Source organism: Phalaenopsis equestris, unplaced genomic scaffold (assembly GCF_001263595.1).
Source record: "Phalaenopsis equestris unplaced genomic scaffold, ASM126359v1 Scaffold000716, whole genome shotgun sequence".
Taxonomy (NCBI): domain Eukaryota; kingdom Viridiplantae; phylum Streptophyta; class Magnoliopsida; order Asparagales; family Orchidaceae; genus Phalaenopsis; species Phalaenopsis equestris.
In genome coordinates, this window is record NW_018165156.1 from 15,171 (window position 1) to 32,319 (window position 17,149).

A 17,149-nucleotide genomic window follows, 5' to 3' on the forward strand; every position below is an offset into this window, starting at 1 on the left:
AAAAGGGACAACGGGGTGTTAGGGTGCAGGTCGGGTGGTTGAACAGCAAGGGTAGGCTACAGGGAAGGGGCGACAGGGTGTTACGGTGCAGGTCGGGTGAATGGACAGCAAGGGTAGGCTGTAGGGAAGGCTGGCTGGGTGTCGGGAGGCCGGCGGCTAAGAGGGGTAGAGGAAAAGAAATATGTAAGATGATATGAGAAGATACAACACCACTTCGGAGCAGGATACAACCAAAGCACTATCCGTCGTCGAATACAACCCTAGCAGGGAGGAGAAGACTCCAAGGGAAATTCTAAAATAACAAGAAGCAAAAATTGAACCCTACAACCAGAAAATAACAATTTATAGACTCTTACATGCAGAAAAAAAGGAATCTCCTACACAAAAGGAAAGGAGTGAGCGACTGTCCAAATCCAGAAAGAGCGAATGAAGACTTCCCATATGGAGGCGATCACGTAAAAAAGTGAATAGTGGAAGGAATCGACGGTCCTGCCCTCTAGGGAAGTCGCCTGTCCCAGCAGTGACCTAAACCAGTGCCCTATGCCAGCCGGTTTAGTCGGCTGGCTATTCCCGCACCAATGTCACAATGTGTGTCATTCTATATTTTCAATAATAGATTTATCATGTTGATCATAATCCAATTCCTAGGTCCAAAGTATCATAGATTCATTGCCTTGCAAGGAACCTTTGTACCTCTTTCAGTCCATCTTATCTCAAGTTAGGGAAATGAATATACGAATTACTTGCCCACTGGAATAATCATATCTTCCTAAGTTTGCATTCTTCCGATGACAATTAAATGATTAAAAAATATCTCTATATATTGAAAACTATTCAATGTTAACAAGAAAATTGATTTAATGAAAAATAAGCACGTGATTAATCAATAATAAAAAACAAACCACAAAACTTTGTGAGAGTGAATTCAATTGGATCATAACCCTCAACAGGGATTAAGATGTAAACTTCATAAGGGCTATCACGAATTCTTTCGCCTACAGAGAAAAGAAAAAAAAAGAAACAATCAATCAAATCAATAAAAAACTGGAACGCATTGGAATGAAAATGACAGATCATACATCTCCAATTCACTAAAAGCAAAGTAGGGGATAAAGTTGTAGGGGCTACGCCACTTGCTGCTGAGCCTGATAATCTAATTTCTAACCCTTCCTTTGGGTAGACCTGTAGAAAGGGAGAAGGATTAAATAATCGTCAAATACATAGAAAAATGCAATAAATATAAATATTACCTTATAAGATGGTTTACGGACGAGACTGGCAAGAGAAGAAATTGCAGTCAAATAAAGAGGTACTTGTGGCTGGTCAGTTCCAAAGCTGAAAATATGATTTTCACGATAAAATGAAAACATAAACCAAAATTTAGGTGCCAAAATGTGCTCTTTAATGATACAAAATCTTTTCACGCAAAGTGACAGTGTCAACTCAACAATAAGAGTTTAATGTTCTGATTCAGTGACTCAAGCAAGCAAGGGGAAAAACTCATAAAAATTGCCAGTTTCAGGACCTCCGTATGCCATTTTTTTACCATGCATTTTGTAGGGTACTGGGAATGATCTAGTCACTTTTTTTGTGCATGAAAAGAGTTATTTTCCTACTCATAACTAAGAAAAAACTTAGATTGCCTGATACAATAGTTAACCCAAATCATAATAGAAAAACAACTATTATCAAGCAACTAAGCGGTTACAATCAACACACTGGAAAGAAAAATTATAACAACATAACACCCAGAAATCAGAAATCCTGCAAACACAACACAAATGATCCAAGTAGGGTAAAATCCCAGGGTGGTGGTGGTGATCAGCGGAGTTTGGCCCTCCGACGAGGTAGCAAGAAGTGGGTGAAAGCTGGAAGGTGCGGCGACAACAAAGGTTGCAGACGGTGGCAGCAGGCGGGGGGAGGAAGAGGGGGAGGCGGAGGGAGGGAGTTGCGGCAAGGGCAGCAAGCTGGATGGACAGGAATGGATGGTTGAGGGGCTGGAACAGCAGGAAAAGGATGTTTCCGTGCGGCCGCAACAAGGAGGAATGTCGACGGAAGCGACGGGGATGCGGGGAACTGCAGGACAGCAAGAGGACGGTTGTCCGGGCTGGCAGCAGTGAGGCCAAATGACTGGATTGGGAAAACTGCAGTGAAAACAGTAAGGTACAGTTGTTTGGAGGCGGCCACAGCAATGGAAGGTGGTCGGGAGTGACATGGAGAGGATGTGAAAAGAGATAGGGAAGATAAACACCATCTCGGAAGAGAAATACAGTCGGAGCACCACCCAAACCCTCAGATACAACTCTCGAAGGAAGAAACGGATGTCGGCGGCTATCCTAACAGAAATTTAAGCCCAAAACCGAATTTCAAACCCAAATACATCACATATATAGGAAAGTGCTAAAAAGAAATGAATTATAATAGGAAAGAATGCATAAGGAAAACGGAGTTGTAGAAGCTACAGGACCATGCCCGCAATAGACTCCCGCGTCAATCTCTCGGGGTTGGGGGGAGCTTCGACCTCATCTGTAGAAACGTCTATCTCATCATTTAGAGCCAAGTTGATAGTATTGAAGGTGGCGAAAACATTGTAATCTCCTGATAAATCAATCTTGTTGGCGTTGACATTCCAAAGCACATCTCAATAGAATATGTACCCTGGCACAATCATAATTGGAAGTGTACGTGGATGAGTATTCTCACAAACCAAGGCTCGAGTCATCAAAGCTATAATTAACTTTTTCCACTCTTCGCACTCGTCTGAGTGTATCTGATAAACAAATATGTGAGGAGGACTCAACTCTAGAATGAAATTTATGGCAGACTAGACTACATTGAAGTATAACCCAAACAGAAGACGTCTCTTCTTCTTCTTATTTGAAAGGACCTGGATCTCATTGTAGGATGTTCCTTCCTACAAAGCTCAAACAATTTCCAACACTGGTTCATCCATCATGTTTGATCAGCTGTCGATGAATATACTGTTGAGCTGAATTTAATACACCGATGACTCCTTATGGGCTTCCAAAAAAGACAGTCTCATCTCGAACATATTGAACCTCCCTCAGCATGGGCAACTCAGGAAGTAAGTTATATATCTAAAAAGTCTAAATTTTTCTTATCTCGGATTGCCCTGTGTCTGATATCGGCTCCTCAAACTCATGACCCTTTTGGATATCCAACACCAGTCCGGTTGATGCTCCTCTCATCGTCTGTAGAATGGTAGCTCGAGGCACCACGATTTAACTCAGACTCAATACCTTCTAGAACAGTTACTGTCAACTCAGTTGAAGTCTCTCTCTTGGGTTCAACTCAAATCGCTGGAGTCTCCTCCTCGTCGGTCAGAAGTTGAAATACATCTCTAAAATCTTCATCTTCTCCTAGATCACAATTTATTTCTTCAATTATTCTCTGATCAGTAAAAGTGATCACTCTCCTGGTTGTGCAATCCGATTCACTATGCCTAAATCTGTAGCGCATGAAGCATTTCTTAGTTGGGACAAAATTAGGAAAATGACTTGGTTCCACCTATTCGCCTCTTTAAATCAGTTTTTTTCTCTGACGGGGGTCAGCTTGGATATTCTTTTGGGTGTATTATGGTTGTAATATCCTAAGTTTGAACTCTGTCTGTAAGATGTGACTGTTGACCGGTGATGTGGACTCTCCACTTCTGAAGCTAGGGTCCAAACATTTTGTCTATAGTAAGCTGGTAGGAACTGGCGCTGCATCTCACGCTTCATCTTGGATCAGAGAGTAAACTTATCATTTCCCTCACGCCAGCGTAAGAACTTCATATTTTCCTTGTGGAAACATTGTCGCATGTCTTCTTCATCACTGAAATTCACCCGATGTAAAGGATTCATATCCTCATATTTTTTCTCCCCTTCAACTCTCCAGATCCCGATTGAGGGTAATCTCCCCATGGGTTATGCCATCAATTTCAGTAAGCTTCTACTAAAGGCAATCAATCTCCCACTATATCGTCGGGTAGGGTCCGACATGTATCTCATTGGTGGTATGGTTAGAGTTTGGGGTTTCTAAAAGTAGAAGGTTATTTGGTGGTAAGCAAGCAAATTTTTTGTTTACAGTGAATGCTCGGAAATCCTAAGATATGACTAGGGATGGACTAGCTCTGATACCAAAAGATACCGGATATAAACCCAAACTATAATAGAAAAGTAAACATTCCTACCTGACGCAACTAAGAGATTACAATCAACACACTTGAAAGAAAAATATAACAACAAGACACCCAGAAATCATAAATAAAAGCATACACGACACAAATAATCAAATTAGAGTAGAATCTCGGGCTTGTGGTGGTGTGATCGGGGAGTGTTTGGCTCTCCGACGAGGTGGCAAGGAGTGGGTGAAAATTAGAAGGCGCGGCGACATCAAAGGTTGCGGACGGCGACAACGAAAGGGAGGAGTTGCGGCAAGAGCAGCAAGCTGGAAGGAGAGGAATGGATAGTCGGGTGGCTGGAGCAACAGAAAACAACATGAAAAGGTTGTTTTCGAGCGGCTGTAGCTAGGGGGAATGTCGGCGGAAGCGACGAGAGTTGTGGGAAATTGCAAGACAGTGAGAGGACGGTTGCCTAGATGGAGGCATCGAAGACAGGTGGTTGGATTGGGGAAACTGCATGAAAAACAGTAAGGTACGACTGTTTGGGGGTGGCTGCAGCAATGTAGGGTGGTCGGGAGCGATATGAGGAGGATGTAGAAAGGGATAGGGAAGATAAACATCACCTCGGGAGAGAGATACAGCCGGAGCACCTCCCAAACCCTCGGATACAACTCTCAAAGAGACAAACGGACGTCAACGACTGTCCTGATAGAAATATGAGCCCAAAACTTAATTTCAAACCCTAATACAACGCATATATAAGAAAGGCCTAAAAAGGAATGAAGGATAATAATACTGGAACTAATAAAAAAAACTGTGGAAACACAAAAACAAACTTTTATTAATATTAAAATAAGTTTACAGCATGACATAAACTGGAAATAATAACAAAATATAAAATGACACAAGCAAACACCTCTCAAGTGTATTTCAACGGTGATAGAGGTCGGCAAGGTGGTTCGGGATGGCTAGTGGGGGTATTGGTTGTGAGGGGGAAAGAGCGGAATTGTAGGGACAACAAATATGGAGAGTCGTAGGTGACTGGCGGAAGGCGAAGGGGTGGCTAGAGGTGTTGGACAACAAGGGCAGCGGTAGCGGGGTGAGGAACGATCGGTTGGGAGTGCTGAGAAGAAGGGAGGATGGCTAGACAACAAGGTAAAGTTGTAGGTATGGGACGATTGAGTGCAGGAAATGAAGGAGGGGCGTGGTCGGCGGCTAAGGAGAGGATAGGAGACTAATTGGGGAAAAAAAAAGGAAAGGATACAACACCACCTCAGAGGAGGATACAGTCAAAGCATCACCACCTCCTCGGATACAGCCCTAGAACAGGGAAAAGGACTCCATAAAAAAGATTTGAAAACAAACATAGCAAGAACTATCTCCCACATACAGAGGATAGCAATTTATAGACTCTCATTGGACAAAGGAAACTTCTACACAAAAGGAAGGGATGGGGAGGCAAGAAGAATCCAGAAAAATAGCTACTACATCTTCCTATATGAAGAAGGTCACCAAAGGAAGGGCGGTAGTCAGCTCGATTGTGAATTCCCGTGATGTTTCCGCCTTAACGATCTCCTACTCGTCCTCGCGCCTGTTCGTGATGTTTCACGGCTCCCACTTCGTGAAGGTTCGCGGCTCCCACTTAGCGATGATTCGCGGTGGTTCTAGCCCCCGCGGGTTCAAAGCGCCTCGCTTCAAGGTTTTAGTGTTCGTGTCAGATAATAGGAAAGAAAGCAAAAGAAAAAAAAAACGGTGTTGTTTTAGCCCGTCTCCCGCAATTGTGAAACCTCGCGGTACTGTAGCAACTACAATATCATGTCCGCAGTAAGCTCTCGCAATATTGCCTTCCCCAAAACAAAAATTCCTACAACATACTAACAAATGAGATTTATGATCCTTCTTTTCTTTTCAAAATTGGGTGTTCTAATATTTCAAACATGCATTCTGCTGGTGATCAGCCAAATATGCATGGTTGCTTCCCTTTCGCACCTACATCGCATCAAAATATCCATGCTCACATGATACTGCATTCATATGCTCTTTCACCGTCCGCTTCAACATCATCTTTACCTGTAAACATCCCTCCTGCTTGCTTCACTCACAACAATGAGTGTTGGTCTCCTTTTCTGCTCACTTCCACAATTACCAACATTATCTCCCTTATGAGAGCCACAATCAATACCAAATCCAAGCACTCTCTACTGCAATCAATTCCATGAGACACCTCTCTCTATATGATAGAATCCGTTGGTCCTTAATTGCATATTGATATCAAGGGCTTCTTTTAAAGAGAGATGACATCTTGCTATCATTAATTTGATATAAGAAGCTCTACGAAATTCTTCATCTATTATCATGAGATTGGAATTGGGGGTTTAAATGATTCGATAAAGATTTTGACTTCTCGGAATGGTGTTTGTAAGTTGTTCTCCATCCATGTGTAGCAAGTGGGGCACACATTTACCTATGTTAAGTAGAAAATGATCCAATCACGGAAAAAGCAGCTAAAATCAATTCATTTCCAGAAACATAAAGTTTAAGTATTAGCATGTAGGGAAGGCATATAGGAGATAAAAGGAGGCTTTTGGTTTATAATTTTCACATCTAAGATTTTCATGGCATAAGATTTTTCTTAAAAGCAAAAAAATTATAGTCAATCAATGAAACGAATACAATATCAAGCAATTGCAAAAGATTGCAACTGGAAAGGGAGGAGATTAAAATAAACCATCCAAGATAACCAGATAACAAAAAAGAAAGAGCCCTTTTGATGAAAGAGAGGAAGCCCATGAGTCCTCATTTACAAAATCTTGTTTGAAGAGCCCACGAGTCCTCATCTATAGCATCTTGTTCAAAGTTTGCTAAATCGTGGAGAGTAGCAATATACTTTCTTCTTATTTCTATCATAGTCAAAAGATATTCAAACAATTTATCATCTAGTGATTCTATATTAGAAAAAAATCATAGCAACCAAAATACTACAACAACCAAAACCTTTATCCCACTAAGTGGCGTCAGCTACATAAAACCTTTTTCTCCATTGTGTCCTATTTAGTATCATATTTTCATTTAATTCTAATAAATTAAGATCATTTTTTATATAATATGCCCAGGTCATCTTAGGTCTACTTCTGCTTTTCTTAACATAAGTCAAATCTAAAACATCTACTCTTCTAATCGGATCATCAGATGGACGACGTTTAATGTGACCAAACCATCTAAGACAACTCTTCTAATTTTGTCCGTCACTGGAGCTACACCAACCCTATCACAGATGTATTCATTTCGCATTTTGTCTCTAAGTATAAAGTCACTCATCCACCTAATCATTCACATCTCGACAACACTTAACTTAGTTTTATGCTTCTCTTTTAAAGGCCAACATTCAGCGTCATAAAGCAATGCAGGTCTCACCACCATCTTATAAAATTTTCTTTTTAGTTTAAGTGGTACTTTTCTATCACATAATAGGCCCGAAGCATTCCTCCACTTCAACCAGTCAACTTGAATTCTCCTAATAACATCCCTATCCATATCACTATCACTTTGAACAATAGATCGGAGATATCTAAAGCATTCACACAACTTTTAATAATTTGATCACCCATAGTTATATTTTTGTCACTAGAGCTACTACAACTAAAACTACATTCCATGTATTCAGTTTTAGTTCTACTCAAACGAAGGTCTTTAGACTCCAAGGTAAATCTCCATAATTCAAGTGTAGACCTCCATAATTCAAGTTTTTTCTGGGCTTTTTCTCTTGTCTTATCCACGAGAAGGATATCATCAGTGAAAAGCATACGCCAAGGTGCATCCTCCTGTAAATATCCAGTAAGACCATCCATAACTAAAGCAAAAAGATATTGGCTTAAAGCAGATTTCTGATGTAATCCAACAGAAATAAGAAATATTTGGTCAATCCTCCTTCAGTTCGAACATAAGTAACAGCTCTAGTATACATATCTTTAATGACTTGAATATAAGTCATATCAACACCTTACTTCTCAAGAACTCTCCAAAGGATGTCTCTTGGAACCTTATCGTAAGCTTTTTCTAAATCAAATGTAGATTCTCCTTATTATCTCTGAACTTCTCCATCAAACCTCTCAATAAATGTATAGCTTCCATAATAGACATGCCCAACATAAATCCAAATTGATTATGAGAAATCTTTGTAATACGTCTTAATCTATGTTCAATTACCCTCTCCCATAATTTTAAAGTATGACACATCAACTTAATTCCTCTATAATTGGCACACTCTTGTGCATTTCCTTTATTCTTAAAAAATGGGGAACCAAAATACTTTTCCTCCACTCCTCAAGCATCTTTTTAGTTTTTAAAATAATATTAAAAAGTTTAGTAAGCCAATAAACTCCTAAATCTCCTAAATATTTTCTCGCTTCAATTGGGATATCATCAGGTCCTACAAACTTTCCAACATTGATTTTCTTTAAAGCCTCCTCAACTTTTTTTTTTACTAATGCAACGGTAAAAATGAAACATTTAATGAAATATTTTATTATTATTAATGATATTAAGGTCACTAAGATCGATCGTATTTTCGGAAACTTCATTAAAAAATTTATCAAAATAACTCACTGACGTATTTTGAATATCTTTTTTAAGAAAAATACTTTTTTATTTTCATCTTTAATACACTTTACTTGAGTTAAATCTTTATTTTTTTTTCTCTTTGTTTGGCTAGTTTATACATATATTTTTCAACCTCCTTAGTATCTAATCTATTATGAAGATCACTAAAAGCATAATTTTTAGCGTCACAGATTGTTCTCTTAGACTTCTTGCGGGCCGTTTGATATTTTACTCAGTTCTCCAAGCTTTTACATTTAAACCAATTTCTATAACATATCTTTTTATATTTTATCTTTTCTTCCATATTATTCTTCCACCACCAACCAATTTTATTTATATAAATTTTTTCTTTTGATTCTCCAAGTACATTTTTTGTCACTTGTTTAATAGTTTTTGTTACTTTATTCCACATAAAATTTGCTTCTTCAAAAACATCCCAAATTTTGAAATCTTAAACTTTACTCATAAAAATAATTTTATTTGTGTCTTTTAGATGTCCACATCTAATTCTACGACAATGATTCCTAGTATTCATTATTTTACAACTCTTATTTTAAAATCTAGAACTAATAATCGATGTTAAGTACTTAAATTCTCACTTGGAATGACCTTACAATCTTTATATTATCGACAATCTCTTCTTCTCATAAGAAAATAATCAATTTATGTTTTATTAAATTTATTCTTATAAGTAATAATATGCTCATCTCTTTCTTGAATAAAGTATTAACAACAAAAAAATCATACGCTAAAGCAAAATCTAATATAGTTCTAACTTCTTCATTAATCACTCCAAAATCGTAGCCGTCATGAATATTTCTAAAATCTTCTACCATTCTACCGACATGTTCATTTAAATCTCCTCCAATAAAAATTCTTTCTTCAAGAGGTATCATTTGTATGAAGTCTTCTAAGTTATTCCAAAATTTATCTTTAGAAAGAACCTATATCTAAGCCTACTTGAGGAGCATAAGCACTTATAATATTAAAAATCTTAGTATCAACAATAATATTGAGGGCTATAATTCTATCTCCAACTCTATTAATTTTTACAACATTATCTTTAAAACTCTTATCTATAATAACACCTACCCCATTTCTAGTGTGACTCTTACCTGAATATCAAAGTTTAAAACCTAAGTTATCAATCTCCTTAGCATTTTCTCCAACCCATTTAGTTTCTTGAACACATAAAATACTTATCTTTGTATGAATCATAAAATCAACTAATTCCACTAATTTACCAATAAGAGTATCTATGTTCCAAGATCATATCCGAATATTAGTTTCATAGACTAACTTTTTTACCCGCATTCGTCCATAATGTGGGAATTCTTGCTTGTTTGACACTATTACACACGAACGCCGATATAGCAACCCTTGCACACTTTTCATTGTATTCTGACAATACAGCGTGTCGCTTCTAGGGGACGCCCTAGCACTTACACAATGATCAAAAGGATTCATGTCATGATTTTTTCGATAAGTTTTACACAACCGTCCACTTTTAACATCTGGGCTTGGGACTAGCAATGACAGAGTTAACAACCAAAGTACTATAATCTATTAAAAAAAAGGAAAAAAAAAGAAAAACAAACCTACAATCTAGATCACCAATATCCTCAATAATAAGATGATCATGAAGTTAAAACATTTGGTGATCTAGATCAATGATCTTGCATGTTGATGTTGTCTCAATCAACTCTGTCGGGGTAAGGACACCGAGGGAAGGCCTGATTCCATGACAAGATCTAAAGTAGATCCAAACTTTTGCGTTAAAACCCAAATCAAAAGTAGGAAAAACTACAACCACAATGTCTAAAGCTCTGTTTTTCTCATATGAATGCTGCCCAATAACGTGACTGCTTGGATCACTAAAAGATGATTTTTTCTCAATTCTAGGCAAGCCTTGAAGCCTCCTGAACAGTTTTGACCAAACTTTTGCAACATAATATTAAGATATGCCCTCAAATTCTACCTTATGCCAATAACCATAAGCAGTAAAACCAATTCAAATATCTTTCTCCGAAGTAATAGTAATGCAATTTCAACCAGGACCTAGCCATTGATGCCCTAAATGGCTTAACAATAACAACATCCACCTGAAACAATTCTCAATATATAAAAAAATAAAATAAAAAACCAAGAGAAAACAGAGCAAAATGTTTCTAGTAGTAGATTTGAAGCTGAGGAGAAGCAACCCAAACCAGATTTACAAGTGGTTCCTTGAAACAATCAAATTGAGCATAGAAATCAGCATCTAATCAAAAAAGCCATCCCGATTCCCCATAATATGATCTCCTTAAAAAAAGTCTTGAAAAATCAGCTTCTAAGGTTAATTTGATAAGAACAGGATAGGATTAGAAAAGCTCAACTAAAATTGTTTTCATTAATCACAAATCTAAAATGACTCTGAATAATCTGAAGCCCGAGATGGCCACAGGATATCATGAGCTGCATTGAATCTTATGATCGGCTCCAGAACCTAAGTTAATAACTGGCACATTAATTTGTACCATACATTATTAAATATCACCAACTACTATATCTTATACTGTTACTTCAGGAAAGCAAAAATAAGCTCTAGCAATTCATAAATAGAGAAAACCATGATGAACACAAAGCAAAAAAAAATATTGCATTTTCAAAGATGATTATAGATCAAGTTCCGCAGCAAGAGTATCTTACAAAAGGACCTAATTGACGTCCCTCTTATCTGATTGGTTTATGTGCAATTTACCCTTCAAATTTAATGATTGTTTATGAGCATGTGATAGCCTTCTATCACCACGTAATGAATATAATGAAGTTATAAGCTTACCCACATAGATGTCAAATATAAAGCTTCTACAAAGGCATAAATTTGTCAACTTAGAGAAATAGGATTATATGGAAGCCACAAGGAAGGAGATTAACAAATATGGAACAACTAATACGTTTCAACAAAAGCACAAACTTTCCAACAAATAGCAATAGGATTCTAGTAGAAAATGTTAGGTGGGGGAAGAATACAGATGAAGCCAGACTATAATTTGTATAGAAGTTCGATTTTTTAACACAGGAAATGAATAAAAATAGAATATAATAGATACCTGAAGTCACGATGAGGTTTTTCAAAACCTATTTGAGTCAAGCCATTGTAAACCTACAATCAAACAGTAAACTAACTCACATAGCCAAAAAGCAAGTAAAACGCAAAAAAAATAAAACAAAAAATAAAAAAAAAAGTCTTACTACTTCCCATGACCGGGGATGAAAACCAACAGTAAATCCTTCAAAGACTCGGGATTCACGGCTGGCACATGGGATTGCAATTTCAACGAGAATCCTAGTTCATAGAAGGGGAAATTTTACATCGACATAATACTAATCATCTCATTGCATAAGAGAAACAAAGCCAAATAATGATGATCACAAGAATGAGCAAATTAATCCATGGTGAAAACATCTTCAAAGAATATTTGTGGTTCAATGAGATTAACCTACATGCACAATCGCACACACAAAAATAAATATTCACTAATTCATAGAGAAAAATGTGATAAAATAGTTTTCAATTTGATCTCCCTCCCTCACATTGTCCAAATCTAAGGCTATTCCTCTGCCAACCATGCTGACCATTATAAAGCATATCGTCTCCCATCCCGGACCATCCTCAGTCAATAGCCCCTTCATAATCACCAAATTTCACTTGAGAAGAACTTTGGCTTCCAGTTGTCACCTATAGTACTTCTATGTTTTTCTCGAGCAGGCATTTGGCTTCCGGTTGTCCCCTATAGTACTTTAGTGTTGTTCAAAACCTGTCAATGGAGAAAGCCCTATGTAAAACAACACCCAAAAAACTACCTATTCTGATCATTCCATCCGGCAATTCTCCGACCTCCATCTATATACTTGGTTAAAAATGAGGGATGTCTTGACAAAGTTAGTTTTTTTCTCCGATTAGAGCAAATGTGGCAGTAGTTATGAAAAATTATGTGTGAGTAGAATCTTCAGTTTAGCCACCACCATTCTTAAAAAATAAAATCAAATATCAGATTTTGAGATTAAAGTTGTACTTCTGACACTTTATGCTAATATATAAATCATTTTGGAGCAACTTCTCCACAAACAATCACTTTGTCCCTTCATTATGTTATCCTTTCTAATAGAAATACTCTCAGCATAATATTAAAAAATTAATAACTTGAATTGCACTTATTAAAGATCATGTGCAAACATTTCTTCAAATAAAATGATCATTCAAAGCAATAATACCGTTCATATTTAGCATGATCATTTAAATTGAAAATGTAAAGCTAACCTTGCCTTCTTATTGAAAATGTATATAAACATTTATACATATGCATATATATGTATATGTATATGAGAGTAAATGTTTATTTTAAGAATATTTTGATTTAAAATTTAGGTAGTTAAGAGATCTTGTAAATTGAGAAACTTGGATTTTGTAGATTATTACAAAATAAATAGGTTGCCCAGAGCCCAATTCAAGCTCTTCCAGACTTGAATCAAGTGTTTGAGGTGTTGTGTGACATCTCTAATGTAGGGATTGAAGTTGTGCTAAGTCAAGGTGGCTGTATCATCGTCTTCTGTAGTGAAAAATTAAATGATTCCATACCTACAATAAGGATTTATGTGTCATTGTGAAAGTTTACAAGCGAGTGAGTTCAATATTTAGAAAGATCATGAAGCCTTGAGATTCCGGAATAGTTAAAGCAAGTTGACAAATATACATGCCCTTTGGGTGAAGTTTGTCTTCATTCTATTTTGTATTCAAGCATAAAATGGGAGTCAAAACAAAGGTAGTTGATGCGTTGAGCTGTCATCATTTATTGATCACTACTATACACTTAAAGGTAATTAATTTTGAGGTATTAAAGGATGCATATGCCACTAATAAATACCTTTGGGAGAATTAAGTTTGTTGCCAGGAAAGACCATACAAACTGCTTCATGGATCATATAGTTAATGTGTTTTATCATAAAAAACTGCGCATTCCTAAGAATCCACTCGGGGAGAACATTTTGTAAGAATGCCACAATAGAGGATGGCAAGATCTTTTGAGGGACAAGACTCCTTTCTTATTGAAAGAGATATTTTATTGGCCATGGTTAATACGAGGTTTGTGGAGACATGTTTGAGGTATAAAACCAAGACCCAAGGGCAAAATATGGCTTTGTACACTCCCCATTCTGTTCCAGAATCACCTTAGTTGAATGTGAGCATGGACTTCATTATGGGTCTGTCAGGGACCCAATAAAGGAATGATCCATTATAGTAGGGGCGGACCACTTCTCCAAATTAGCACATTTAGTACATTATCATAAGATGATGAAAATTTCACATGTTGCAGATGCATACTTTAGGGTAATAGTCCATCTCCATGGAGTACCCCAAACCACTTCACACATATATGTGAAATTTCTTAGTCACTTTTGGAGGATCTTATGAGGTAAATTGGGTACAAAGTTCCAGTTCAATTCAGCAGCACACCCACAAATAGCAGGACAGATGGAGGTGATGAATCTCAATTTGAAAAATCTCCTCAGGTATTTTGTGGGAAAGAACATCAAGCAGTGATATTTGGTTATTCCTTGGGTTGAGTTTAACTAAAATAGATCCACTAGTCAGTCCACAGGTCAAAATCCCTCTGAGATTGAATACATGCAAAATTATCTCACATTATTGGAGTTAGTGTTGACACTTCCACCTACTGAGTTTATCACTAAAGCAAAGGTTAGATTCACTGAGATTTAGACCCCGCATAAGCAGGTGAGGAAGAAAATTGTCAAACGGAATATTAAGTATTAGAAGCGGGCTATAAAGTCCAAGAAGACTGGTCTTCAGAGAATGTGGCTTGGTATGGATCAGACTGAATGAGATATTTCATATATGTGTTTTTAAAAAACACAAGTTTAGCTCAGGATTGTAAAGAAGATTAATGACAATGAGTGTCAAGATTGATTTGTCGATGGACTATAACATTTATGCTATCTTCAACTTTGTTGACCTATCACCATACTATAAGGATCCCAAAGCTCACTGAGGAGAGTGAGGTGAAAACATCCGTCCAAGCGGGGCACATATGCTGGGAAACATTTTGCTATAGTTTATGTTGTTTGGAGACTAATTTGTCTGTTTTCTCTTATTCGGAGAGCAATAGTCTATTCTTCTTTAAGTGGTGAGTCCATGTCTTCAAGAAAATGGATGGTGGAACCTTCCGATATCTGTACATCGCTGCCATAACCGACAACCATGCCCCTCCTTATTCTTTTTCCTCCAAGACAACAGTCAACATCAGTTTCCCCCTTCCAACTTAGCGTTCTCCAAGATTTCTCGCACTTGTCATCGTATAAATATTCCAAATGCTAAAATTGATCCCCATACCACTTCTAGGAAGCCTAGAACATTGTCAGACAACCATCCTTAAAACCACAAATTAGAATCATGAGACTCTAACATGCTAAAAGAGAAATGCAGAAGTCTGTTATTGGTTAAAAGTAACCACTATGTTTCCTTATCCCAACCAAAGTACAATGACTAACAAAGGGCATACACGATGCATGGAACTCTCATTAATGAGGGTCCCCAAGGAGGCGTTTTTGCCAAGCTACATATTTTTTCCGTCAATAGCTAAAAGAAAGAAAACTAATTTGCATTGCCAGTCAACTTTCCAAAGTATAAGCACAAATGTGCAAACTTGAAGTTATATCCACTGCAACCAACTAGCCCATCTCATACACGTTAAAAAAAATTGCTTGGCATAAATAGAAGGTAGAACATAAAAGACAAATCTTCAAAATAGTAATGCTTAGTGCTGATTCGATTAATATAGGTGATAGATGCAACTTGCAAACAATGATGTCAAGCATAGATATGAGCATACCAAAAATCACTATAAACAAGATTATACATAATACAAAGCATCAAGTACTGTTTAAAGATCACAAAATCAACTGAACTGCCTTGCTTGAATATTGTGCCATTTTTAAGTTAGTGTGAACAACAGCAAAAAAATCCACTATATAGATACCGGCATTTTGATTCGTCATAGGTTATGCCGCAAATGCAACCAAACTGACCTGCAAAAGGCAATAAATTTCAATCAAAAATAAAATGTGAAACCATGTCCAAACTAATGTGAGAGCAACTCATATTACTCTTCATCATAGAGGTAGAGGCCTATTTAGCTTTTATATACCGGGATAATAGTATCACTTCAACATAAAAATGATGAGTCCATCGTTAAAAATATATTACAGGAATGATTATCAATTGATATTGAAATATTGCATGGAGGCAGACAGCTAATGTACCAGGTAAGCATCCCGAGGGATCGGGTACAGAAGTACCAACTAGTCCAATCAGGGAAATATTTTTGTTTATTGTTTTCCTGTTTCTCCCTTATAGAGAGTTTTCACTCTTCCTTGTTTCACTAATTGTGTTTCGTATCCTCTATATAAACAATATTTTTCTTCCCATTGGAGCAATGTCTTTTCTCATATCATGTGCAGAGCACAAACCTCATCTAAAAGCAAATAGATATATTTACAATCTTTATGCCACTTCTCATATCTAATCACTAAAATAATGCTTACAGAAAATCACTTGAGACTGATTCAACTGAAAACTACATCCCATAAATATTTATAACAAATAACGGCATAAATCAGCATCTTTAAAGAACAAACGAAAATAGAGAATCAATTAGAAAAAGCCTGAACAAAAAATTCATCAAGAAGATAGATAATTTACAAATTAGCACTAGAATGTTATACCACACCATAGAAGAAAGACAATGATAAACTATAAGAAAGCCAATGCACACCTTTACACCCTCCTCCACTTAAGCAGCTTCCACAAATAATGTTTACCTGAAATTTATTGACAAAAGATTAGTAACGAAACTGAAACAATATGCATAAAATGTACAGCAATATATTAACAAATCAAGAAGTTCTAAAATCAGATAAAATAATACGTAATCAACCTGAGATGAGCGGCCCATTTTGTCAAATGTATGTTCGCAATTTGTGAGGTCTCCATTGTAAAATCCCTAAAAGGTAAAACTAAATACAGTGAAAAAAAGTTATAGAAATCAAATCTTGTTTATAAGCATGCCATTCTAACCAGTTTTTCTCTTTTAAGTGTTAACCAAATGTGAAAAGCTATTTTTGAAGACCAGAACGAAGAATACAAATACCGAGCATATGCAAATTCACCGTGTACTGAATATTAAACAATATACAAACTTCTACATGTAAGTTGGGTGCAGAGTGAATTCATGTTAATCAAAACTCATGGATATATTAAGGGTTTCTAGACAAGGTTTTTAACATATAAATTTATGATTAAATCCCAGAATAGTTCCTAATTGTTTTTTATCAACTTGGTTCATGAGTATCAAATTTATCTAATTTATC

The 17,149-nt window shown here is 36.7% G+C and overlaps 1 protein-coding gene across 5 annotated transcripts in view; it reads right to left on the reverse strand.

Annotated features, from left to right (window-relative positions):
* LOC110030417 overlaps positions 1-17,149 on the reverse strand; it is a 38,465-nt gene that overhangs the window by 6,037 nt on the left and 15,279 nt on the right. For all 5 annotated transcript variants that reach the window (XM_020733120.1, XM_020733118.1, XM_020733121.1 and 2 more), the window contains 8 exons: positions 16,717-16,782; positions 16,555-16,600; positions 15,760-15,808; positions 11,957-12,050; positions 11,815-11,867; positions 1,251-1,335; positions 1,080-1,182; positions 903-995 (listed from right to left, as the gene is read on the reverse strand). In XM_020733120.1, coding sequence (XP_020588779.1) covers positions 903-995; positions 1,080-1,182; positions 1,251-1,335; positions 11,815-11,867; positions 11,957-12,050; positions 15,760-15,808; positions 16,555-16,600; positions 16,717-16,782 — 589 coding nt within the window. The remainder of the gene's footprint in view (positions 1-902; positions 996-1,079; positions 1,183-1,250; positions 1,336-11,814; positions 11,868-11,956; positions 12,051-15,759; positions 15,809-16,554; positions 16,601-16,716; positions 16,783-17,149) is intronic.